The sequence below is a fragment of the Pleurodeles waltl genome, chromosome 1_2 (assembly GCF_031143425.1).
Source record: "Pleurodeles waltl isolate 20211129_DDA chromosome 1_2, aPleWal1.hap1.20221129, whole genome shotgun sequence".
NCBI lineage: Eukaryota > Metazoa > Chordata > Amphibia > Caudata > Salamandridae > Pleurodeles > Pleurodeles waltl.
The window spans coordinates 1332247110-1332270427 of record NC_090437.1 but is presented as its reverse complement, the minus strand read 5'-3'; the positions used below and the strand labels follow the sequence as shown (position 1 = coordinate 1332270427).

General features: G+C 48.3%; 1 protein-coding gene across 5 annotated transcripts in view; it reads right to left on the bottom strand.

Annotated features, from left to right (window-relative positions):
* FAM221B (family with sequence similarity 221 member B) overlaps positions 1-22598 on the bottom strand; it is a 46935-nt gene extending 24337 nt beyond the window's left edge. For 3 of the 5 annotated variants that reach the window (XM_069205661.1, XM_069205665.1, XM_069205664.1), the window contains exons 1-3: positions 22175-22598; positions 14947-15087; positions 11007-11117 (exon numbers count right to left, since the gene is read on the bottom strand). In XM_069205661.1, the coding sequence (XP_069061762.1) occupies positions 11007-11117; positions 14947-15087; positions 22175-22451 (529 nt within the window). In that variant the 5' untranslated portion in view covers positions 22452-22598. The remainder of the gene's footprint in view (positions 1-11006; positions 11118-14946; positions 15088-22174) is intronic. The other 2 variants (XM_069205662.1, XM_069205663.1) reach the window with 2 other exon arrangements.
* Positions 22599-23318: the final 720 nt, after the last annotated feature.

Sequence of the window (23318 nt, the reverse complement as noted above, 5' to 3'; positions counted from 1 at the left end):
ACTACAGAACTCTTTTACACCTGAGAGGTAGGTACAGGTAACACACTACACCTGCAGTAAAGGAGTAAACCTTCTGAAGCTTCCCTGCATCATGGTCCTAGCGTCCTTGGATGAAGACAAGTAGGCAGACTCAATTGTTGAGACCAATGTTTCAATTATAGACCAGAAAGGTATGTTCTGGGACTGTTTATAAATGATATATTTCTGCCCCCTTCCCATATCTTTTCCATTTAATTACAGAAAAGAAATAGATGTAATAGACTTGCTGCATGAACCTTACTATTCACGCCTAAGACTTGTCTATTCTTTATGGTGAAGGAATGTACATGTTCTTTTGTGAGTATAAAGCTTTGCATTGATGGATTATGCTATAAAATATTATCCCCCAAAAAAATTCTTTAAACACCATAAAGCTCCCACTCGAACGCCCTTCTGACAAGACAAGACACCCTCATACAGGGATCACACGCACACTGAATGTAATCACCTAATGCAGTGATTTTATAAAGTTATACCAATGTAACACTAACTTGAGTATGGGTGATTTGATGGCTGCTGTAGCATCTTCCCCAGCCCTGGAGCATCCACATGAATGACGCCACACAGGAGCTGCATTCAAACGCTACTTTATTCCTCAGCATACACTAATGTACTGTGCATTACATCATACTTTCTGTTAACCGCACCTTCACACCTCCCATCCATTGCGTACTTCCTGTTCAGAGTCCGCCCAGAGCCACGATAGTTCTAGTGCGCATTATATTAAGATGCAACAGCTGCCACGTCAACATACAAGTGTCTAAAATTAAATTTTATACATCTACAGCACATTAAGTGCTGTTGTCAATATTGGGGATGTAAGCACACATCCCTGGGTGATTAAAATTATCCATTTAATCTCTTGCAAAACTACGTTTCCAGGTGTGTCATACCACACCTGTGTAGCTGGGCCCCCTTCAGAAGGTGGCTTCAGAGACTGAGAAGAAGGAGGAGAAGGCTCCACACATGTCATACCACCCACATATAGCTGTGATGCTCCATCACAGAGAGAGACAAAGAGGAAGACAAGGATCCACTCAGTGTCACACATGTAGACTATGACGTGATACTCCTTCAGATAGCAGCCCATAGAGAGAAGAGGGCCCACAAGTGACACACAACACATGCTTTTCTGAAGGTGGCCACAGAGTGTGAGAGGAAGAGGAATGTCTGCACATGTCATACCACACATGTGCAACAGTGATATTCCGTCAGACTGTGAGATAAGAGGAGGGGGTTCCAGGTTTGTCATACCACACATGTATTACTCTGATGTCCTTTTAGAAGGATAGAGAAATAAAGAAGGATGAGGAGGGTCCAACCATGTCATGCCATGTCATACCACACATGTACCTGTGATTCCTAGAAAATGAGATAGTAATAGAAGGGTTTACACATGTCATACCACACATGTGTAGCTCTGATGTTCCATCAGAGGGTGAGAAAGGAAAGGGGGATTGTTAGACCTGACAGCCTCAGGGTAGTCACCCCTAACTTTTTGCCTGCCTCCCTCCACTTTTTGGACACTGTTTTTGCTGGTTTATAGACTCTGCGCACTTTACCCCTGCTAACCAGGGCTAAAGTGCATATGCTCTCTCCCCTAAAACATGGTAACCTAGAATCATACCTGATTGGACTATTAATTTACTTATAAGTCCCTAGTAAGGTGCACTCTATGTGCATAGGGCTGGTAAATTAAATGCTACTAGTGGGCCAGCAGCACTGGTTGTGCCACCCACTGAAGTAGCCCCTTCTCCTGGTCTCAGGCCTGCCATTGCAAGGCCTGTGTGTGCAGTTTCACTGCCACATCGACTTGGCATTTAAAAGTTCTTGCCAAGCCTAGAACTCCCCTTTTTCTACATATAAGTCACCCTTAATATGTGCCCTAGGTAACCCCTAGGGCAGGGTGCTGTGTAGGTAAAAGGCAGGACATGTACCTGGGTAGTTATATGTCCTGGTAGTGTAAAACTCCTAAATTCGTTTTCACACTACTGTGAGGCCTGCTCCCTTCATGGGCTAACATTGGGGCTGCCCTCATACACTGTTGAAGTGGCAGCTGCTGATCTGAAAGGAGCAGGAAGGTCATATTTAGTATGGCCAGAATGGTAATACAAAATCCCACTGACTGGTGAAGTCGGATTTAATATTACTATTCTAGAAATGCCACTTTTAGAAAATGAGCATTTCTTTGCACTTAAATCCTTCTGTGCCTTACAATCCACGTCTGGCTGGGCTTGGTTGACAGCTCCTTGTGCATTCACTCAGACACACCCCAAACACAGGGTACTCAGCCTCACTTGCATACATCTGCATTTTGAATGGGTCTTCCTGGGCTGGGAGGGTGGAGGGCCTGCTCTCACACAAAGGACTGCCACACCCCCTACTGGGACCCTGGCAGACAGGATTGAACTGAAAGGGGACCTGGTGCACTTCTTAGCCACTCTTTGAAGTCTCCCCCACTTCAAAGGCACATTTGGGTATAAAACAGGGCCTCTGCCCTACCTCATCAGACACTTGCTGGAGAAGAAACCTGAACCAGAAACTACATCCTGCCAAGAAGAACTGCCTGTCTGCTCAAAGGACTCACCTGTCTGCTTTCTACAAAGGACTGCTGCCTTGCTGTTGCCCTGCTGCCTTGCTGAACTCTTGTCTGGCTGTGAAAGTGCTCTCCAAGGGCTTGGATAGAGCTTGCCTCCTGTTCCTTGAAGTCTCAGGACCAAAAAGACTTCTATCTTTTACTTGGACGCTCCGTGCGCCGAAAATTTCGACGCACAGCTTGTTTCGCGACGAGAAAAACGCCGCACTCCGACGCTGATCGACGCAACGCTCTTGGGACGATCGAAGATCCGACGCACGGCCTCGCAAGGACAACGCCGCCCGACCTCTAGAGGAGAAATCGATGCGACGCCTGCCGTGAGATCGTAATTTCAACGCGCAGCCCCGCAGATCGAAGTCTAGAGGAGAAATCGACGCGACGCCTGCCGTGAGATCGTAATTTCGACGCGCAGCCCCGCAGACCGACGCGCAGCCGGAGAACAAGCAGGAAAATCCACGCACAGACCCGGGACATCTGGTAATCCCCGCGATCCACAGAAAGAGACTGTCCGCGCGCCGGAAAACGACGCCGACTTCCCCGCGTGGAAAATAACGACGCAAGTCCGTGTGTGCTGGGGAGAAATCGACGCACACACTCTTTTTCCACGCACCTCTTCTCTTGTGGCCCTCTGAGGAGATTTTTCCACTCCCAACCAGGTACTTGTGCTTGAAAGAGACTTTGTTTATATTCTAAAGACCTAAGACACTCTATATCACGTCTCTGTGATATTCCTAAATTTTTCCATTGCAACTTTATTCTTTTTGACCTACAATTATCCTGATAAATATTATATATTTTTCTAAACACTGTGTGGTGTATTTTTGTGGTGCTATATGGTGGTATTGTATGATTTATTGCACAAATACTTTACACATTGCCTTCTAAGTTAAGCCTGACTGCTCGTGCCAAGCTACCAGAGGGTGGGCACAGGATAATCTTGGATAGTGTGTGACTTACCCTGACTAGAGTGAGGGCTTTTGCTTGGACAGAGGGTAACCTGACTGCCAACCAAAAACCCCATTTCTAACATTGGTGATCAGCGGTGAGGATAGGACTTGTATTTGTGCAGTGACATACAGTAGCTAAGTATATCACTACCTACCCACAGTTGAAGGTCAACTTGGTTTTTATCTCTTTTTTTGAAAATCCGATTTTTTTCCTGACAATTTTCAAAAACTAAATCCTCACTCAACATGTCTCTGACTGGGTCTCAGACAGGGGACTTTGACCTAGTCCAGTTGGATACATATACAGTCAAACAACTAAGAGGATTCTGCAGGGCATTGAGGGTACCCACCCAAGGGGCCTCCAGAAAGGAGGACTTTCAAGTGGCGCTGAGGGCCTGGGCAGAAGCCCATTTAGAGGATGATGAGGAAGAGGAGCCAGAACATGGCCCCTCAGAGGAATTTTCACTATCTATGGATGGTGTTACCACTGCAATTGTGCCCCCTTCCAGACCAGGGAGCAGTGTCTCTATGCAAAGCCTGACCGCAGAGGAAAGGAGAGAGGAAAGGGAGTTCCAATTGCAAATGGCAAAAATGAAAATTGAGGCTCAACAGGAGGAGAGGAGGGCAGAAAGAGAAGCCAAACAAGCTGAGGCTGAAAGAACAGCCAAACAGATTCAAGAGGAAGCTGAAAGAGCAGCCAAACAGGTGGAAGCTGAAAGAGCTTAGGCTGAAAAGAAACTATTGTTGGCTCATGAACTGAGTCTCAAAGAACTGGAGATCAAGGCGAGACAGTCTGAATCCAGCAATAATGGTGGCAGCATACAGACAGGACCTGCTGGAGAAAAAAAGGTTTGTATACCCAAAAATGTGGTGCCCAGTTTTGTGGTGGGAGATGACATAGATAAATGGTTAGCTGCTTATGAAGTTGCACTAAGGGCTCATGAGGTTCCTGAAGGGCAATGGGGGGTAGCTATGTGGGGTTATGTGCCGCCATTGGGGAGGGACACACTTCTCACATTGGATCAACCTGATCAAAACACATACCCACTTCAGAAAGCCACTTTACTTGCCAAGTTTGGGCTGACCCCTGAGGGATACCGTCAGAGGTTCAGGGACAGCACCAAACAAACCACACAAACATGGGTAGATTTCTTTGATTTCTCCAGTAAGGCACTGAATGGATGGGTGCGGGGCAACAAAGTAGCAGATTATAAAGGTTTAAATAACTTGATTCTGAGAGAGCATATGCTTAATACTACTTATACAGATTTGTGCCAGCACCTAGTGGATAGTAAGCTGACTGATCCCAGGAAGCTTGCTGAGGAGGCGGACCTCTGGGTTAGCACCAGAGTGCCCAAGAAGGTACCTGGGGGGGACTCCCACAAAGGTGGTCAGGGTTCCCAACAGAAGAAAGAGGGGGGAGATAAACTTGCAGATAAGGAACTCTCCAAAGGCCCCCAAAAGAATTCCCAGGGAGGGGGTGGCAACCCTTCCTTTTCCAAATTTGGGAAAAAGCCAGGGACATATGACAAGTCAGGGAAATCTAGCCCCAAATGCATGGAGTGTTACCAGTATGGTCACTACAAAGGCGATCCACAGTGCCCCAAGAGGGCACCGTCCACTACCGGACAGGCACCTGGGTTGACTAGTGTAGCGCTCGGGGGGAGATGGACCCAAATAGCTTTGGGGAGCAGGTAGAGATTTCCCTAGTGTCCCTGGGAGAAGGAGAAATGGTGCCCAAGGCCCACATGCCCAGAAATACTTCTAAGTACCGGCAGTGGGTCACCATTGATGGGCAGAAGGTGGAGGCTCTGCGTGACACAGGAGCCAGTATGACTACTATCAAGAGTCAGCTGGTGTCAACAGAGCAGATAGTACCTAATACATTCCACCAGGTCAGAGTCGCTGACAATCGCGAGAGTCACCTATCGGTGGCTCTGGTTCCCTTTGAGTGGGGGGGGGTCTCTGGTACTCTGAAAGTAGCTGTGAGTCCTGCCATGCCTGTAGATTGTCTGTTAGGCAATGATCTTGAGCACACTGCTTGGAAAGAAGTGGAGCTCAGGTCTCACCTGGAGATGTTAGGGTTACCTGAGTGGGTCTGCATGACCACACGGTCCATGGCTGACCGAGAGGGAAGTCAAGAGCATCTGGAGCCTGGAACGATGGCCCAGAGAGCTGCCAGGAGGAGGGACCAGGGGCGCGGGAAACCAGCCCCAGAAGTTCCCACAGTGGCTGACGGAGCTCCTGAGGAGGAGGCTCCCGAGCCAACTGGGGAAGACATTGCCACCCTAGGTGACTTACCTGAGCTTGCTGGCTGGCAAGTTGAGGGTGGACCTACCAGGGAGGAATTCTGCAAGGCGCAGAAAGAATGTCCCACTCTGGAAGGTTTGAGGAAACAAGCCTCAAACCAGGCAGCAGGCGACGCCTCTGGCGGTCACCACCTATATTGGGAGAATGATCTCCTCTACAGTGAGCCCAAGGTTCCGGCCTTTGGGGCAGCACGTACGCTGGTGGTCCCCCAATGTTACCGAACCTTCCTACTGGGTCTGGCTCACGACATTCCCCTGGCAGGACATTTGGGGCAGGGCAAGACCTTTAACAGGCTTGTCACCCACTTTTATTGGCCCAAAATGAGGACACACTCAGATAAGTTCTGCAGATCTTGTCCTACCTGCCAGGCCAGTGGTAAAGCAGGTAAAAGGGTTAAAACCCCCCTGATTCCACTTCCTGTCATTGGCACCCCCTTTGAAAGGGTGGGCATCGACATTGTTGGTCCCTTGGACCCCAAAACTGCCTTAGGCAACAGGTTCACCCTGGTTTTGGTGGACCATGCCACCCGTTACCCAGAGGCAATCCCTCTGAGGACCGTAACTGCACCGGTGGTGGCCAGAACCCTGATGGGGATATTTACCCGTGTAGGATTCCCCAAGGAAATAGTGTCTGACAGAGGCACTAACTTCATGGCTGCATACATGAAGTCTCTGTGGGATGCGTGTGGTGTAACTTACAAGTTCACCACACCCTATCACCCCCAGGTTAATGGTCTTGTGGAGAGATTCAACAAGACCCTGAAAGGCATGATTGGTGGCCTCCCTGAGGCCATGAGGCGTAAGTGGGACGTCCTCTTACCATGCCTTCTCTTTGCTTACAGAGAGGTCCCCCAGAGGGGGGTAGGGTTCAGTCCCTTTGAGCTTCTCTACGGGTACCCTGTCAGGGGACCCTTAAGCATTGTCCAGGAGGGATTGGAGAAAGCTCCAAAGACACCCCCTCAGGATGTGGTCAGCCATATGTTGGCCCTCCGCAACCAGATGACCCGCTTCTGGAAAGAGGCCCAAAGTAACCTTGAGGCCAGTCAAGAGGTAATGAAACACTGGTATGACCTGAAGGCCACCCTGGTAGAGTTTCAACCTGGAGACAAAGTGTGGGTAATGGAGCCAGTAGAGCCCAGAGCTCTCCAGGACCGCTGGTCGGGCCCATTTGAAATAAAGGAGCGGAAAGGGGAGGCCACTTACCTAGTGGACCTCCAAACCCCTAGGAATCCCCTAAGGGTGCTCCATGTGAACCGACTAAAAGCTCATTTTGAGAGGTCGGAGATCAACATGCTTCTGGTCACGGATGAGGGAACGGAAGAGGAGAGTGAACCTCTCCCCGACCTCCTCTCTGCCCAAGAAGGTGATGGGTCAGTAAACGGGGTCATTCTGTCTGACTCCCTGACTCTAAACCAGAAAGGAGACTGCTATGAGCTGTTGGAGCAGTTCTCCCCCCTGTTCTCCCTTACTCCTGGACTGACCCACCTCTGTGTTCATGATATTGACACTGGTGACAGTCTCCCTGTGAAGAACAAAATTTACAGGTTGTCGGATAAGGTGAAGACCAGCATCAAGGAGGAGGTCTCCAAGATGTTGACTCTAGGGGTTATCGAGGAATCCAGTAGTCCCTGGGCCAGCCCAGTGGTGTTGGTCCCTAAGGCTACTGCCCCAGGTGCGAAGCCAGAACTCCGGTTCTGTGTGGACTACCGGGGTCTCAACTCAGTCACACGGACTGATGCTCACCCCATCCCCCGAGCTGATGAGCTCGTGGACAGGCTAGGCGCTGCCAAGTTCCTGAGTACGTTTGATCTTACTTCAGGGTACTGGCAGATCGCCCTGACTGAGGGGGCCAAGGAAAGATCCGCATTCTCAACCCCTGATGGCCATTACCAGTTCCGGGTGATGCCGTTTGGGTTGAAAAATGCCCCCGCTACCTTCCAACGGTTGGTTAACGGGGTCCTAGCTGGCAAGGATGCCTTCTGTGCAGCCTACCTGGATGACATAGCTGTCTACAGTTCCAGCTGGGAGGAACACCTGCTTCACCTCAAGGAGGTGCTTCAGGCCCTGCAACAGGCAGGCCTGACCATCAAGGCCAGTAAGTGCCAGATTGGGCAGGGTTCCGTGGTGTACTTGGGACACCTAGTGGGTGGTGGCAAGGTGCAGCCACTCCAGGCCAAGATTGAAACTATCAAGGCCTGGCAACCACCATGAACTCAGACTGAGGTGAGAGCCTTTCTAGGCCTCACAGGATACTACCGCAGATTTGTCTAGGGCTATGGTACCATTGTAACACCCTTGACAGAACTCACTTCCAAGAAACAACCTAGGTTGGTGAATTGGACGGAGGCTTGTCAGAAAGCCTTTGACGCCCTGAAGGAAGCCATGTGCACGGCCCCCGTACTCATGGCCCCTGACTACTCCCAGGAATTTATCGTGCAGACAGACGCTTCAGAGCATGGCATAGGGGCAGTCCTAGCACAGCTGAATGAGGAGGGTAGAGATCAACCGGTAGTCTTTATTAGCAGAAGGCTATTACCACGGGAACAGAGGTGGAGTGCTATTGAGAGAGAAGCTTTTGCTGTGGTCTGGGCACTGAAGAAGCTAAGACCCTACCTGTTTGGGACTCACTTCCGGGTTCAGACAGACCACAGGCCCCTCAGATGGCTCATGCAGATGAGGGGTGAGAATCCAAAACTCTTGAGGTGGTCCATTTCCCTACAGGGGATGGACTTTACGGTGGAACATCGCCCAGGGGTTGACCACGCCAATGCTGATGGTCTCTCCGGGTACTTCCGCCTTAGCGATGAGAGCTCCCAGGAGGTCGGGTAGCTCTCCCCACTTTCAGCTGGGGGGGACACATGTTAGACCTGACAGCCTTAGGGTAGTCACCCCTAACTTTTTGCCTGCCTCCCTCCACTTTTTGGACACTGTTTTTGCTGGTTTATAGACTCTGCGCACTTTACCCCTGCTAACCAGGGCTAAAGTGCATATGCTCTCTCCCCTAAAACATTGTAACCTGGAATCATACCTGATTGGACTATTAATTTACTTATAAGTCCCTAGTAAGGTGCACTCTATGTGCATAGGGCTGGTAAATTAAATGCTACTAGTGGGCCAGCAGCACTGGTTGTGCCACCCACTTAAGTAGCCCCTTCTCCTGGTCTCAGGCCTGCCATTGCAAGGCCTGTGTGTGCAGTTTCACTGCCACATCGACTTGGCATTTAAAAGTTCTTGCCAAGCCTAGAACTCCCCTTTTTCTACATATAAGTCACCCTTAATATGTGCCCTAGGTAACCGCTAGGGCAGGGTGCTGTGTAGGTAAAAGGCAGGACATGTACCTGGGTAGTTATATGTCCTGGTAGAGTAAAACTCCTAAATTCGTTTTCACACTACTGTGAGGCCTGCTCCCTTCATGGGCTAACATTGGGGCTGCCCTCATACACTGTTGAAGTGGCAGCTGCTGATCTGAAAGGAGCAGGAAGGTCATATTTAGTATGGCCAGAATGGTAATACAAAATCCCACTGACTGGTGAAGTCGGATTTAATATTACTATTCTAGAAATGCCACTTTTAGAAAATGAGCATTTCTTTGCACTTAAATCCTTCTGTGCCTTACAATCCACGTCTGGCTGGGCTTGGTTGACAGCTCCTTGTGCATTCACTCAGACACACCCCAAACACAGGGTACTCAGCCTCACTTGCATACATCTGCAGTTTGAATGGGTCTTCCTGGGCTGGGAGGGTGGAGGGCCTGCTCTCACACAAAGGACTGCCACACCCCCTACCTGGACCCTGGCAGACAGGATTGAACTAAAAGGGGACCTGGTGCACTTCTTAGCCACTCTTTGAAGTCTCCCCCACTTCAAAGGCACATTTGGGTATAAAACAGGGCCTCTGCCCTACCTCATCAGACACTTGCTGGAGAAGAAACCTGAACCAGAAACTACATCCTGCCAAGAAGAACTGCCTGTCTGCTCAAAGGACTCACCTGTCTGCTTTCTACAAAGGACTGCTGCCTTGCTGTTGCCCTGCTGCCTTGCTGAACTCTTGTCTGGCTGTGAAAGTGCTCTCCAAGGGCTTGGATAGAGCTTGCCTCCTGTTCCTTGAAGTCTCAGGACCAAAAAGACTTCTATCTTTTACTTGGACGCTCCGTGCGCCAAAAATTTCGACGCACAGCTTGTTTCGCGACGAGAAAAACGCCGCACTCCGACGCTGATCGACGCAACGCTCTTGGGACTATCGAAGATCCGACGCACGGCCTCGCAAGGACAACGCCGCCCGACCTCTAGAGGAGAAATCGACGCGACGCCTGCCGTGAGATCGTAATTTCAACGCGCAGCCCCGCAGATCGAAGTCTAGAGGAGAAATCGACGCGACGCCTGCCGTGAGATCGTAATTTCGACGCGCAGCCCCGCAGACCGATGCACAGCCGGAGAACAAGCAGGAAAATCCACGCACAGACCCGGGACATCTGGTAATCCCCGCGATCCACAGAAAGAGACTGTCCGCGCGCCGGAAAACAACGCCGACTTCCCCGCGTGGAAAATAACGACGCAAGTCTGTGTGTGCTGGGGAGAAATCGACGCACACACTCTTTTTCCACGCACCTCTTCTCTTGTGGCCCTCTGAGGAGATTTTTCCAATCCCAACCAGGTACTTGTGCTTGAAAGAGACTTTGTTTATATTCTAAAGACTTAAGACACTCTATATCACGTCTCTGTGATATTCCTACATTTTTCCATTGCAACTTTATTCTTTTTGACCTACAATTATCCTGATAAATATTATATATTTTTCTAAACACTGTGTGGTGTATATTTGTGGTGCTATATGGTGGTATTGTATGATTTATTGCACAAATACTTTACACATTGCCTTCTAAGTTAAGCCTGACTGCTCGTGCCAAGCTACCAGAGGGTGGGCACAGGATAATCTTGGATAGTGTGTGACTTACCCTGACTAGAGTGAGGGCTTTTGCTTGGACAGAGGGTAACCTGACTGCCAATCAAAAACCCCATTTCTAACAGGGATCTACGAAGATCATTCCACCCATGTGTACCTGTGATATTTCAGAGAGCAAATGAAGAAGAGGAGGGGCCACATGTCATACCTTACCTGTGTAACTCTGATGCTGTTTCAGAAGATGGCCACAAAAGCACTTGGACTCATCCCCAAGCCGAAAGCAGTCCCAGTTGTATTCTGGACATCTCCATCCCACGTAGATCCCTGCCGGGTCAGAAGAGGACAACATGGTGGGGTCATGAAGAGGAAGCATCAAAGGAGGGCATAGCGAGGTCTTTCTACAGTACACATCTTGCTACCCAGTGGCACAATGCCAAATTATGGGGCACTTCTGCACAATTTAAGGAGAAGCCCCCGAGTCTCTGACATCTCACAGATATTCATTGGCCTTGTGCTGAATAGGAGCCCTTTGAAGGGTTGGGGAGCCCCTAAAGGGTGTAGGTCCCACGTGCTGCAGGGGCTGCAGAGGCCTGTGTTATGCACCTTATGCTAGTTGCTACTGACTGCCCTGTCAACACTATTCTGTCCATCTTCGTGAGTGACAGATCAAGAAACAGATACCTTGGTGTCCACACACTGGGTGCATGTGATCCTAGTTCTCAGGCAGTGTCCCTCACCAGCCAATGTCACTGTTTTTGATTTCTACTTACAAGCCTTCTGAATGTTGGAAAACACCCCTGTGTGGGAAGGAGAGATCTTTGTAGATACTAAACTTTACCTCTGTCGGTGTTACTTGTACAGTAGTTGTACTTCTCACATGCCACTTTAGGGCAATGTCACGCAACATGGTACTGCAGTACACCACTACACAACATGGCACTGAAGTGCAGTACCACAGAACTTGGCCCTCAAGTGCAGTACTACACAACATGGCACTGAAGTGCAGTACTACACAACATGGCACTGAAGTGCAGTACCACAGAACTTGGCCCTGAAGTGCAGTACTACACAACATGGCACTGAAGTGCAGTACTACACAACATGGTACTGAAGTGCAGTACCACAGAACTTGGCCCTGAAGTGCAGTACTACACAACATGGCACTGAAGTGCAGTACCACAGAACTTGGCCCTCAAGTGCAGTACTACACAACATGGCACTGAAGTGCAGTACTACACAACATGGCACTGAAGTGCAGTACCACAGAACTTGGCCCTGAAGTGCAGTACTACACAACATGGCACTGAAGTGCAGTACTACACAACATGGTACTGAAGTGCAGTACCACAGAACTTGGCCCTGAAGTGCAGTACTACACAACATGGCACTGAAGTGCAGTACTACACAACATGGCTCCGATGTGCAGTACCACACATACTTGGCACTGTTGTACACCACCACACATTAAAAAAGCAGAGAGTTGTACAATGCCAGAATGTTGCATTTTTATTGTCTACAGGGGTTGGTACCCCGGTGGGGAATTCAGTGTAGTACCACACAATGTAGTACTGAAGAGCAGTACCACACAACATGACACTGTCACAGATTATAAATCAGAGAGTTGTACAATAGTACGATACTGCATTTTGATTGGCCCGCAGGGGTTGGCCCTTAGTGGGACATTCATTGCCAGAACCTGAGACCCTGATCATTTCAGTCACGACCCACAAATCACTACACACATTTTCCTGAACACTAGTTTGTGAGAGGACAGGGTTCTGATAAGTAAATAGGGCACTTCCTTAAAGTACAGAACATGCTAACCCTGGAACCCCTAACAACTTTAGAGTCCTTCACTTTTCTTTGCAGCAGTCTGAATACAAAGATAAAAGATGTCCTATCGGTTAGTCTGCAAGTTCAAGACTCCAGGCGCTCTTTGGGTTAGTCATGTGTATTTAAAGTGATTCCAGACACCGAAAATGGTCTTAAAGTGTAGAGGCTACTGGAGTTTCATTATCTTCTGAAATAGCTGCCTCAATGTTCAGACAGATACATAGGGGAAAGGATTGTGGTTTTAAGAAGTTGATTATATATTGTTTGTTTTAAAACCACAATTTTCTTTTCATCGTCTGAATGTGCTACAATGTGGTAGGAAAACTGAGAACCAGATATCTGCATAGTTTTTCAACCAGAAACAGCATTAGTGTTGAACAGGAAGTGGGCACATATATGCTACTGTTGTCTTCAGGAGCCTGCGAACCACGGTGAACCGAACCCAGGTAGAACCCATCCAAGAAGAATCCAAGGATGCTCCCTGAGGAGAAGGTAAAGACGGAACCCACTTAGACCAACGCCACGACTGGAAGAAAACCCAAGACTGACCTTGCACTCTTATTTTGCACAGATGTTTTGAGTGTTGAACAGCAACCACAGCCTCACCAGAAAAGCCAGTTGTAATATGTCAAGCTCTTCAGCTTCCAAACTGCCAACTTCATCCTGGACAAGGAGATGGGAGACATCCCCACTGCTACCCAGAAGTGGGAACCAGGGGCAACATCTAAGCTAGAGCTACTACCATCTTCAAAGCAGGCAAAACCAACCCCTGTTCGGCCAGTAAAGAAGGATGGCTAGAAACAATGCCTGCTCCTGACTCAAAGGGAAAGGCCGGAACGCGTATGGGCGTATTTGGGTCACACTGCCACACATGCATCCACGCCTTCTGCCACTGGATTCTGCTACCTGGTGAAGGAGCTGAACATCCCCTGCCCCCCTTTGTGCAAAACAAGTCCAGAATTGGACATCTGAGTCAACAGGTGATCTGCCCGCTGTTAATCTGCTCCCTGAGGGTGTACAGCAAGTAAGGACAGTTTAGACTCCTCTGCTTGTAACAGAAGCTGACTGGCCAGATAATCCAGGCTTCACCCTCTTACCCAATGTCTCCTTAAGGTATCCTTAAACCCACACTCAAAATGCACTCTTAATATTCAATTACTGATTATGTCTTCTTAGGACGGATCTCTGTTCTTTTTTTATTGATCCTCACCCACTCTAGTAGTGGCATGCTTCATCATCGGGTCCACCCCAACCCCTATGAGCCACGGTGGGATCAACTAACTAGCAGGAGCACTTAAATGGATCCTACCGGAGGTCTAAAGATACCTTACTGATCACAAAGGTGCCCCTTTATTATCTGTGTCAGTAGATATGATTAAAACAACAAAAACAACAAGGGGTAGTCTAGGCTATTATGATCCTATGACCCTCACCTTTTGTGTTATTGTGTCGACATGTTTCAGCCCATCGAAGGCGATAAAGGTCCCAGGCTTTCTTCAGGACAAAGGATCTAAAGCATAGTTCCAGTGAATAATACCACACCTCAGTAGTGAAAAAATAGGTCATGCGTAATGTATTAGATATGCATGCGGACAGGAAATCTTAACTCACCTGCAACTAATAGAAGCACAGATGTGGCCCCTAGAGGAAAAGACCAGAAAAAGCAAGGCATACTTGTTTTGGGGTATTGCCAGAGTAACATACTTAATCGTCGCTATTTGCAATAAGCTGTTATTTTTCAGCAATCTGAAAGAAATAGAACCACTGTATTTTAGACAAGACAACACATGGGCATATGTCAGGGGCCCGGTATTCTATGGAGACTGCACGCATCAGGTGCAACAACACGTTCAAATGACACACCACCTGTGTAAAACACATAGGCCCTTATTATGAATCTGGCAGTCCATGGACCGCCAGACTAACAGTGGAGGGAGGACCGCCGCGGTAGTGGCGGTCCACCCGCCCTATAATGACCGTGTCGAAAACGCCACGGTGCAACCGCCACAACCACCAGGCAGCCTGGCCGTGGTGGCGTTTCAAATCTGAGAGAAATATGGAAAACATGGTGGGAAGCTGAGGGTCTGTGGACTCCTGTCATGTCAGAGCCAGAAGCACCCACTTCTCATCCAGACCCACTTGAGTGTTTCTGAGGGAGCCCCTTTAGTCTGAGGAGACCTTAATATTCTCTTGTTAGTTTACACAGATGTTTACAGTGAAACCCAATGAAACCTTTCATATTGTGTCCTCACACCATCAGTACACAGCGCCCTCCTGTGGTAGTAATCATCGCTGCCCACAGTACACAGGCGACCCATACCTTTCTTAACAGCCTTGGCTGCTGCAATCGCTTCCGCTTGGAATATCTCTCTCACTTTGATGGGTAAGTTGGGGCCCAGCCTGGGCTTCGCTCTCTGCGCAGGTTTCGCGGGGGCTGCTGACGTGCTGATAGTCTTGCTTTCTAGCAGAGGTGGAGTGAAGGGGAAAAAGGTCAGCGGCGTTTGCAAGTCTCCAAACACAAGAGTCAGGTTGATTAAGACACAGGCCCAGATTCTGGTAGGTGTCGTGCAGCGCTGTGCAGCATTCCAAAAAGCTGCGCTTCGTGACAAGGAGAGAGCAGGAGAGCCCCATATTCACATAGGAATGTCTCTCTCCTCCCCTGTCCCTAGCGCCAGCACTGATTTCAGCTGGCGTGCGCCATGCACACACCTTAACGTCATAGGCCAGGGTTTGTGGTGAGTCTAGCATAGTTTCTGTACAGGAACGGAACCCTTCCTGTACAAAATACCAGCCTAGACAAAAGGAAATGCGTTTCCCACTTTGTAGTGTGCTGAATAGTGCAGCACACATGCAAAGCTGGAAAAGCAGGGAGAAATGAAAACATTTCTCCGTTTTGCGCCTGCTTTTGAAAGGCGTAAATTTTTGGCGCTAAACCGTGTCTTCTGATGTTTCAGGATAGGGTTTAGCATCAACAGGCATGGGTAGTAGCCAGGGTACGCCCATGTACCACCCATGTAAACCCCCTTGACGCAAAGTTATGCATAAAAGCGTTTTGCGCTGCTTTGCGTTACTTTGCCACACAAACCAATGCAAAAACCTATCAGCGTTGGTTTGTGAATGCCAAAAAAAGTTTCACGTCGCTTAGCGGTAAAAAAGCAATGCTAAACCGACGCTAAACCTTTGAGAATCTGGGCCATAGTATTGCTTTATCTGGAGCAGAATGTAAAATTTAGCATAAAATTTGTGATATCTCGAGGTACACTCCTGTTACTTTAGGACCCCTTTCATCTGCTCTTTATTTTATAATGTATTGCAGCAGAGCTGGGAAGTGCAGGTACTCTCCCTTCCAAATAAAAGAAGTGCAGGTACTCAGTACCGGACAGAACCTGTCCACTCAAAGCACATCCAATTGTGGGACACTCTATGGATTTACCGTGACTCAAGTGTCCAACTTTAGAAGCTCTGTTCACCCCAAGCATCTCTTTTCTGTCCTCCTGGGTAATACAAGTGTGCATAACATCCCCACACTTCTAGACTTCACTAGACCTCTCCACAGCGTTAACCATTCCACTCTACTTCTCACACCAACCAATCTTGGGACCAGACAATCTTCTCCAACCTAGGTCTCATCCGATCTCTACGATCATTCTTTTTCAGTCTAATCTCTTGGTGGTCCTCACTCTCCTCCCCCGCTAAAGGTGTCTTTCAAAGATGAGTCCTGGGTCCCCGACTACTCGCACGTATACCTGTCCATGGCAATATCATCTCTTCCTTTGCCTTCTAACATCTCTACACAGACAGTACTGAAATAGTCCTTGCAGCCATCTGCTACTAGACGGCAATCCACCCACATACTTTATATTTATCCAAAGCAGAAATAATCTCTCTTTAGGGCCTACATGGCATCTACCTCTCTCCCTGATCCATTTCTCCCAGACATCATAACCCTAGGATCTTCAGGAAGATTCCTAGAGGTATATTGTAACCCTTCCCTGAACATAGAAACATTCATTAAAAACACAGACATCGCACTTGGAGTTCAATTACAGAATATAAATATATATATATATATATATATAGAGAGAGAGAGAGAGAGAGAGAGAGAGAGAGAGAGAGAGAAATAGATAGATATAGATATAGATATAGAAAATAAATGTTGTCAGAACAGTCATTAATTTAAGCCAGTGTTTTCCAGTGCTTCACACCAGCACTTGTCATCACCAGCACTTATGACAGTCTGACATGTGGTGGCAATGTTTGTCTAATTTTGAGATATGCACAACAACAGTTGTTTATTAACTCAATGTACATTGAAAATAACTACATACATAACAATACATGATGATCAATCCATTCCTATAGCTTTGGGGGCCTGGAACAGTCTGAATTGTCACTTGTAGGTGTGTGATGGCCAGTAGTTGTGTTGTTACTGCCATTGTCAGCCCTGACCAGGGCAACTGGTGGTGCAGGCTGCCTGACGAGGACCGGACACTTATTGTTTTTACAAACTAAGCATGGACTCAGGTTTCCCATTCTATATCGATAAGGCTTCGATCTCCTCACTAAATGTTTAATAAACGTTGACTAGTTGGTCTCCCCCAATTTTTCGTTACACCTGTGCATAAAGCTCTAAACTTTGCAACAAGAACTCTTTTTTATATCCCGACACACACTTTCACTTCACAACGCCACCACTAACCCGGAAGATTGTCGGCAAAAAACAGAGCTTTATGCCAACCACTGGGCCTGGTTTTCAGAGCCATGAATAGCTGATTCCCAATCACCCCCTCCTTGCGTGCCACCTCACCACCGATGCCAGCCAGTGGAATCCTCCTGCCTGTAACCAAACCTCTGTGTGCACCATCCAGGCCCCCCTCCCTTCACTTACAGGGGTCACTGCTCCCCTGAGCCCCTGCCCTCCACCTGGGATGAGGGCAGGTTGAACGGGTAAACTCTTCCGGCTTCTGCTGGCCCCATTCAACAACTTTTCAGTTTACTAGAATTGTCCTAACTGCTTCTTCATGCAGCTCTGTTAGCCTGACTGTGTCTGTAGGATACATGCAGACTCGCCATCCCTCATAACCCCCCATCTGTGCATGAACCCACGCTGCCAGCTCTTGTACGTGTTGAATTACTCCTGCTACGCACATTGAAAAGCTTTGAATTTTGCAAATAAATGAAGAAATAAGAAGTGTCGCGAGCTGGTGCACATCTGTACATCCGGTGGGCAGAGTAAAAACAGGGTGGTGGGCGGAAAGTCCTCCACTGCTCTGCCGGGCTCCACTCCGTCCACCACACCCTACATCGGGCCCATACGGCCTGTCGGGTGGAGTGGCAAAGGCAGACAGCACGGGAAATGGCGGACACATCAGCGCCTCAGTGCCTACTCGAGGCACAGGAGGACGAGTTTGCTAGAGTTCATCCAGTGCACATCGGTGAGCCCAGGACCGCTTCTAGGATGGGTGGGGCCCCGGGCAGAAAAGGAACATGCGAGGCCCCTATAACTCGCTTAAGATTTAACTTGACAGGAAGTGACCTCACAGGAAGTAATATCAATTGACCATTATTAATCTGGCACTGTTGAAGCCGCTTTGCAAAATGCAACTTACCTAGTTTGGAAATCAGTAAAATGGTGAAAATATAATTAACAATCCTAATTAAATATGTACAGATATTTGAAATCTCTATTGAGTGGAAATACATAACATGAATTAAACTTATTGTTCTATGAATGGGATGAATGAAGGTGATGCGCTAACCGGGCATCCTGGCACTAAGGAGTGTCCACAGGAGAGGTGCAGACTTTACTAACATGGAGAAAGGAAAGTTGTAGGTGTTTTTTCCAAAAGATTGGAGTCACCGTAGCTGAAGAGGGAGGGAGTTCCAGTGATGCGCAGCTAGGAGGCAGGAGGCTCTGCTCCGATCGGGGCATCTGTGTTCTAGGATGGCAGAGGAGCGTGGTTGGCACAGAGTGCAGGATTCAGGAATGAACATCCTTATGTTGCTGTAGTTCCTGCCATACAACCTTAATACAGAACAGTCACTGTTATGAACTGTCAACAAAGAGCTGTATGCAAACTGCATAAAGTGGTTTATGACTTTATGTTTTTCCCCAGTCTCTCATTAAATATTCCTAATGTTTCTAAAAAGGGTTAGTTTGGGTTAGATGCACATTCGTATTAGTAAAGACAGCCCTATCCATTGCTTTAAAATAAATTAAATGTATGTGTTAGAAGGTCTATGGAGAGATCAGGGGCACTTTTGCCCGCTGGTGGCGAGAGCCTCTGAGGAGGAGGTCCTGTGGGTGCCAAAAATCATTCCTGCACTGGGCACCACCAGCGCTGAAGCCAGCCCTGGCCGTCAATGTTTGTTGGCGCCCACAATGACCACCTCCGCCAGGGATCTCCTCACTACCACCCTTTAACAGTGCCCCTCGAGTCTCCATAACCACTCTTTCCAGATGCATTTAATTCATTTTATAGCATCACTCATATAAGTGGAGGATAGGGTGTCAGGTCAGAGCACAGAGACAATCAATCCTACCTTTGTAAGTTAGTGTTTAGGAAATGTTACATAAGACAAGGGACCACAGGGTGTAGGCGTCACATCATCCATACTGGTAGGCGGTATAGTTTAAGAGTGCTTGTCATGCAGAAGCACAAACTCAGATTTATAAATTTAACACCATAGTTGTGGCTTCTCTTTAATAATAAGAATTGTTTTTTACTCAAATGAACCCTTTTTACAACATTAGGATAATGAAAGACCGGGGAACAAATCATAGCGCTCGTTATACCTTTCAGTTTGCATACAGCTCTTTGATGACAGTTAATCCCTCCCTTTTCTATTTTAGGATTTTAACCTATAACCTGCAAGTAACCCATTTGCTTGAGTTAGAGCTATTGGCATTGCAAATTCATAACCAGACTTTTCTTGCCGCATAAATAGGTCAAGCCTGCCTCATAATTTGGTGTTTTCCTGCCACATAATTCCAGTGGCCCTGCATTTAACTAAAGCACTTCTATTTACCTTCTTCCTCTATCTGCAGCAAAACTTGAAAATGTTGCCATTTAGCATCCTAATGTAAATCTGCCGTGCTGATTCCAATAGAATATCACTTTCACCACCCACCATGAGAGTGGCTGGCTAACACAATTCCCAAAACAAGACAGCCACGGAGGAGTAACGAGAGAAATAGACTAGAAGGGCCACCCAAACGTATCAAGAGTGTTCAAGCAGTCATAGTCACTAAATTAACCCACAGGCCTCACTTTCAACCTATTGTAAACTGGGCAAACCTTCCTTTCGCTTAGGGTGCCAAACAATCTTGTACTGGTCTTTATTTAGTGGTTGCATTCCATCTCCCTTTTGTAAATTGGGATCCGGCTTTTGACGTCTGAGGTACCGGTGACCGCCAGATGTCAGCCGCCTGTCGCTGCTGTGAGGGATTAAATGCAATTCACAATTGTGGCGAGCAAACAGAGGGCCAGAATTGAACATTATAAATCGGAGTGCATGTGTCGGGATTAATCTCTGCTAGATGGGAATACGCGGCTGTTGCGTGTATCGTGCGATATTCATTGCATCTCGGCTACATTAAACGTGCAGACCTTGCACCTCTTTATTTTAGAAGCATAATAAACATACTTTTAAAAGCAAAAAACATAAAGCTCTGTTCTGGGTATTTTAGATTGTTCCAAACACTAAGCGAACGCCATTCTAGATCTGTTACTGCACATTAAAATGTGATTGTGGTCAGCACAGTGGCAGGATATGTTGTCTTGTGTGGAGCCGAGAGACTTGATTTTAGAAGAATCCTGACTTCCTCGCAGGACCGCTTTGTGTGATCTTGGGCAAATCACTATCATCCGGTGCCTCAGTCCCCTTACCTGCCCAAAAGGAACGAATAAGGAAATACTAATTAAGGCAAGACTTTGCAATGCAATAGTGCTCACATATTTCGAATCAGTTCATTGTCATCGTTGGACGACAGCGCCCACGAGCAAAAAACAAAACAAAAAAAAAAAAACGAGTGGAAACTGAGAAAAGACGACTTAACAAAATAAAATAATGTTAGCTTAAAAAAAAAAAAAATAGCAATTTTGTTTGTCCTGCTGGGCACGTTTTTTGCAAGTCACAAGCCTTCTGTTTGCGGGGCACTGGAAGTCATTACAAAATAGTTCCTCGATCACGTCAGGAGCAGTGGACGGGCACTAATTAAGTAAAAATCAATTAGTGCTTGATCCCTGCTCCACACAGAGGAATGGAAATGATGCCGGATGTGCCTTGACAAATTACGAGGCTGTAAAGAAGAGTGCCACGCACACCAAGGAATGGTGAGCGACAGGCGGGCTCCACGCCCTTTACGGAACACAGCAGCGTCTCGCATATAAGATGCAAGTGCAAGCGCACGCACTTCGGGGCTCCACCCTAAAAAAATCTCTCTGAGAAAAGCAATAAGACTGTGAGCTATTTACATTATATGCACTTTGTGATCCGCATGGTACACGTTCTTTGCAGCAGGCATGTTAACCCTCTGCGCTAACTTACGATGAGTGCAAACTTCCACTAGACAGAACTCCCATCTCTCTCCAGGTAGAACATTAATGACTGGTGTTACATTGACATTTTTGTTGTCTGAAAATAGCTGGAGGCGAGCAATGGAGCAGCAGGTGCTTTTAAAACCATAATATACTTGCCACCTTGGCGCCCCCACCCTGTCAGCACCCGGTGCGGTGGCACCTGTCGCACCGCCCAAGAGCCGGCCCGACTCAATGAATGGAAGATTAGATGGATGAATGAGAGACTCAGTGCATGGGTAGGTGGTTTTCTGCGTGGCGGGGTGCAGAGACGGAAGGGTTAATGCATAGATGGGTGTGTGACGAGCAGTGGGGGAGGGCAGGCTCCTCCAGCAGTGGCACCGGTCACTTCCGGCTCCCTGGCTTTGACTGCCCATGCACTCACCTCATCCACTCTGCCAGTTTTGTGCTTACCTAGTCCTCATTCATCTAACTGTGCACCCACTCATACATGGATGCACCTATGCACTCCTCTGTTCATCCAGCCGTTGTCACTGAAATGTTTATCATGCGCACCCTTATCTTTTCATTCATGCACTAATCCATTCATGCGTTCACACATTCATCCATCACTTCAATCACTCATTCTTTCATCCTCACACTCACCCGTCTATCCATTCATTCACCCTTTCACTCATTCTTACATTCACCCAATCACTAAGCCGCAATTACCGACAGTGTTTTCGTTTAGAAAAAAAACAGCCTAGTTCTTTTGGCTTTGCCAGTGGCTGTTTGTAGGTCCCACTTGTGTCCTCAGCTGTGTGGTTTCTGAGGCCTGTGAACGGTGTATGGCAGATGCGTGCGCTAGGATGTTTCAGGACTGTAGATGACATATGTCGTCCTTTGCACACAAGCACACACGGGCACACAGGTGCACATATTCACACGTGTATTTGCACAGACGTGAGTACACACGCACACATACACACCCAGACGTGTGCGTGCACACACTCACACACAGACACTTACTGACGGGTGATCTCTTTGAGTCATCTGTTGTTTCCTCTGTTGTTTCCTCCGCTGTCTCCTCTGTTGCGGTTTGGTCTTCTTGAGTCTCGTCTGTTTCTTCTGAGTCTGTTGGGGGGTCGGGGCTGACCTGGGTCTTGGGGGGCTCCTGGGGTTGGGAGGCCGGCTGTGGCTCCGGCTGCTGTGGTTCCTGGGTCTGTGGGGCCTGCCCCGGCTGTTGGGGTTCCTGTTGGTTAGGAGGCAAGGCCTCCTGGGCCTCTGGGGGAACAGGGGCGTCCATACTTCCGGTCTGGATCCTGACCAGGTGTAGCGCCCCTCACCTCTTCCTCAAAGCGCTCTGAGACTGTCATCGGCATCCCGGGGTAGGACCCTCGTCATGCAAGGAGCCCTGCTGGGAGAGAGAACTGTCTCTGCTGGGCCTGGCAGTGTTTACTGTCACCTGGAGACAAGCTCCGCCCAGCACAGGTGAGCCAGGAGATCTGTGGTCAGAGAGTTCTCTGCATTGTGACACTTCAGAGCCATGAGGGAGAGCTCAGAGGGCAGGAGTCACTGTCCCTGCTAACCCTCACCTGGAGACAAGCTCCGCCCAGCACAGGTGAGCCAGGAGATCTGTGGTCAGAGAGTTCTCTGCATTGTGACACTTCAGAGCCATGAGGGAGAGCTCAGAGGGCAGGAGTCACTGTCCCTGCTAACCCTCACCTGGAGACAAGCTCCGCCCAGCACAGGTGAGCCAGGAGATCTGTGGTCAGAGAGTTCTCTGCATTGTGACACTTCAGAGCCATGAGGGAGAGCTCAGAGGGCAGGAGTCACTGTCCCTGCTAACCCTCACCTGGAGACAAGCTCCGCCCAGCTCAGGTGAGCCAGATCTGTGGTCAGAGAGTTCTCTGCATTGTGACACTTCAGAGCCATGAGGGAGAGCTCAGAGGGCAGGAGTCACTTTACCTGCTAATCCTCACCTGGAGACAAGCTCCGCCCAGCACAGGTGAGCCAGGAGATCTGTGGTCAGAGAGTTCTCTGCATTGTGACACTTCAGAGCCATGAGGGAGAGCTCAGAGGGCAGGAGTCACTGTCCCTGCTAACCCTCACCTGGAGACAAGCTCCGCCCAGCACAGGTGAGCCAGGAGATCTGTGGTCAGAGAGTTCTCTG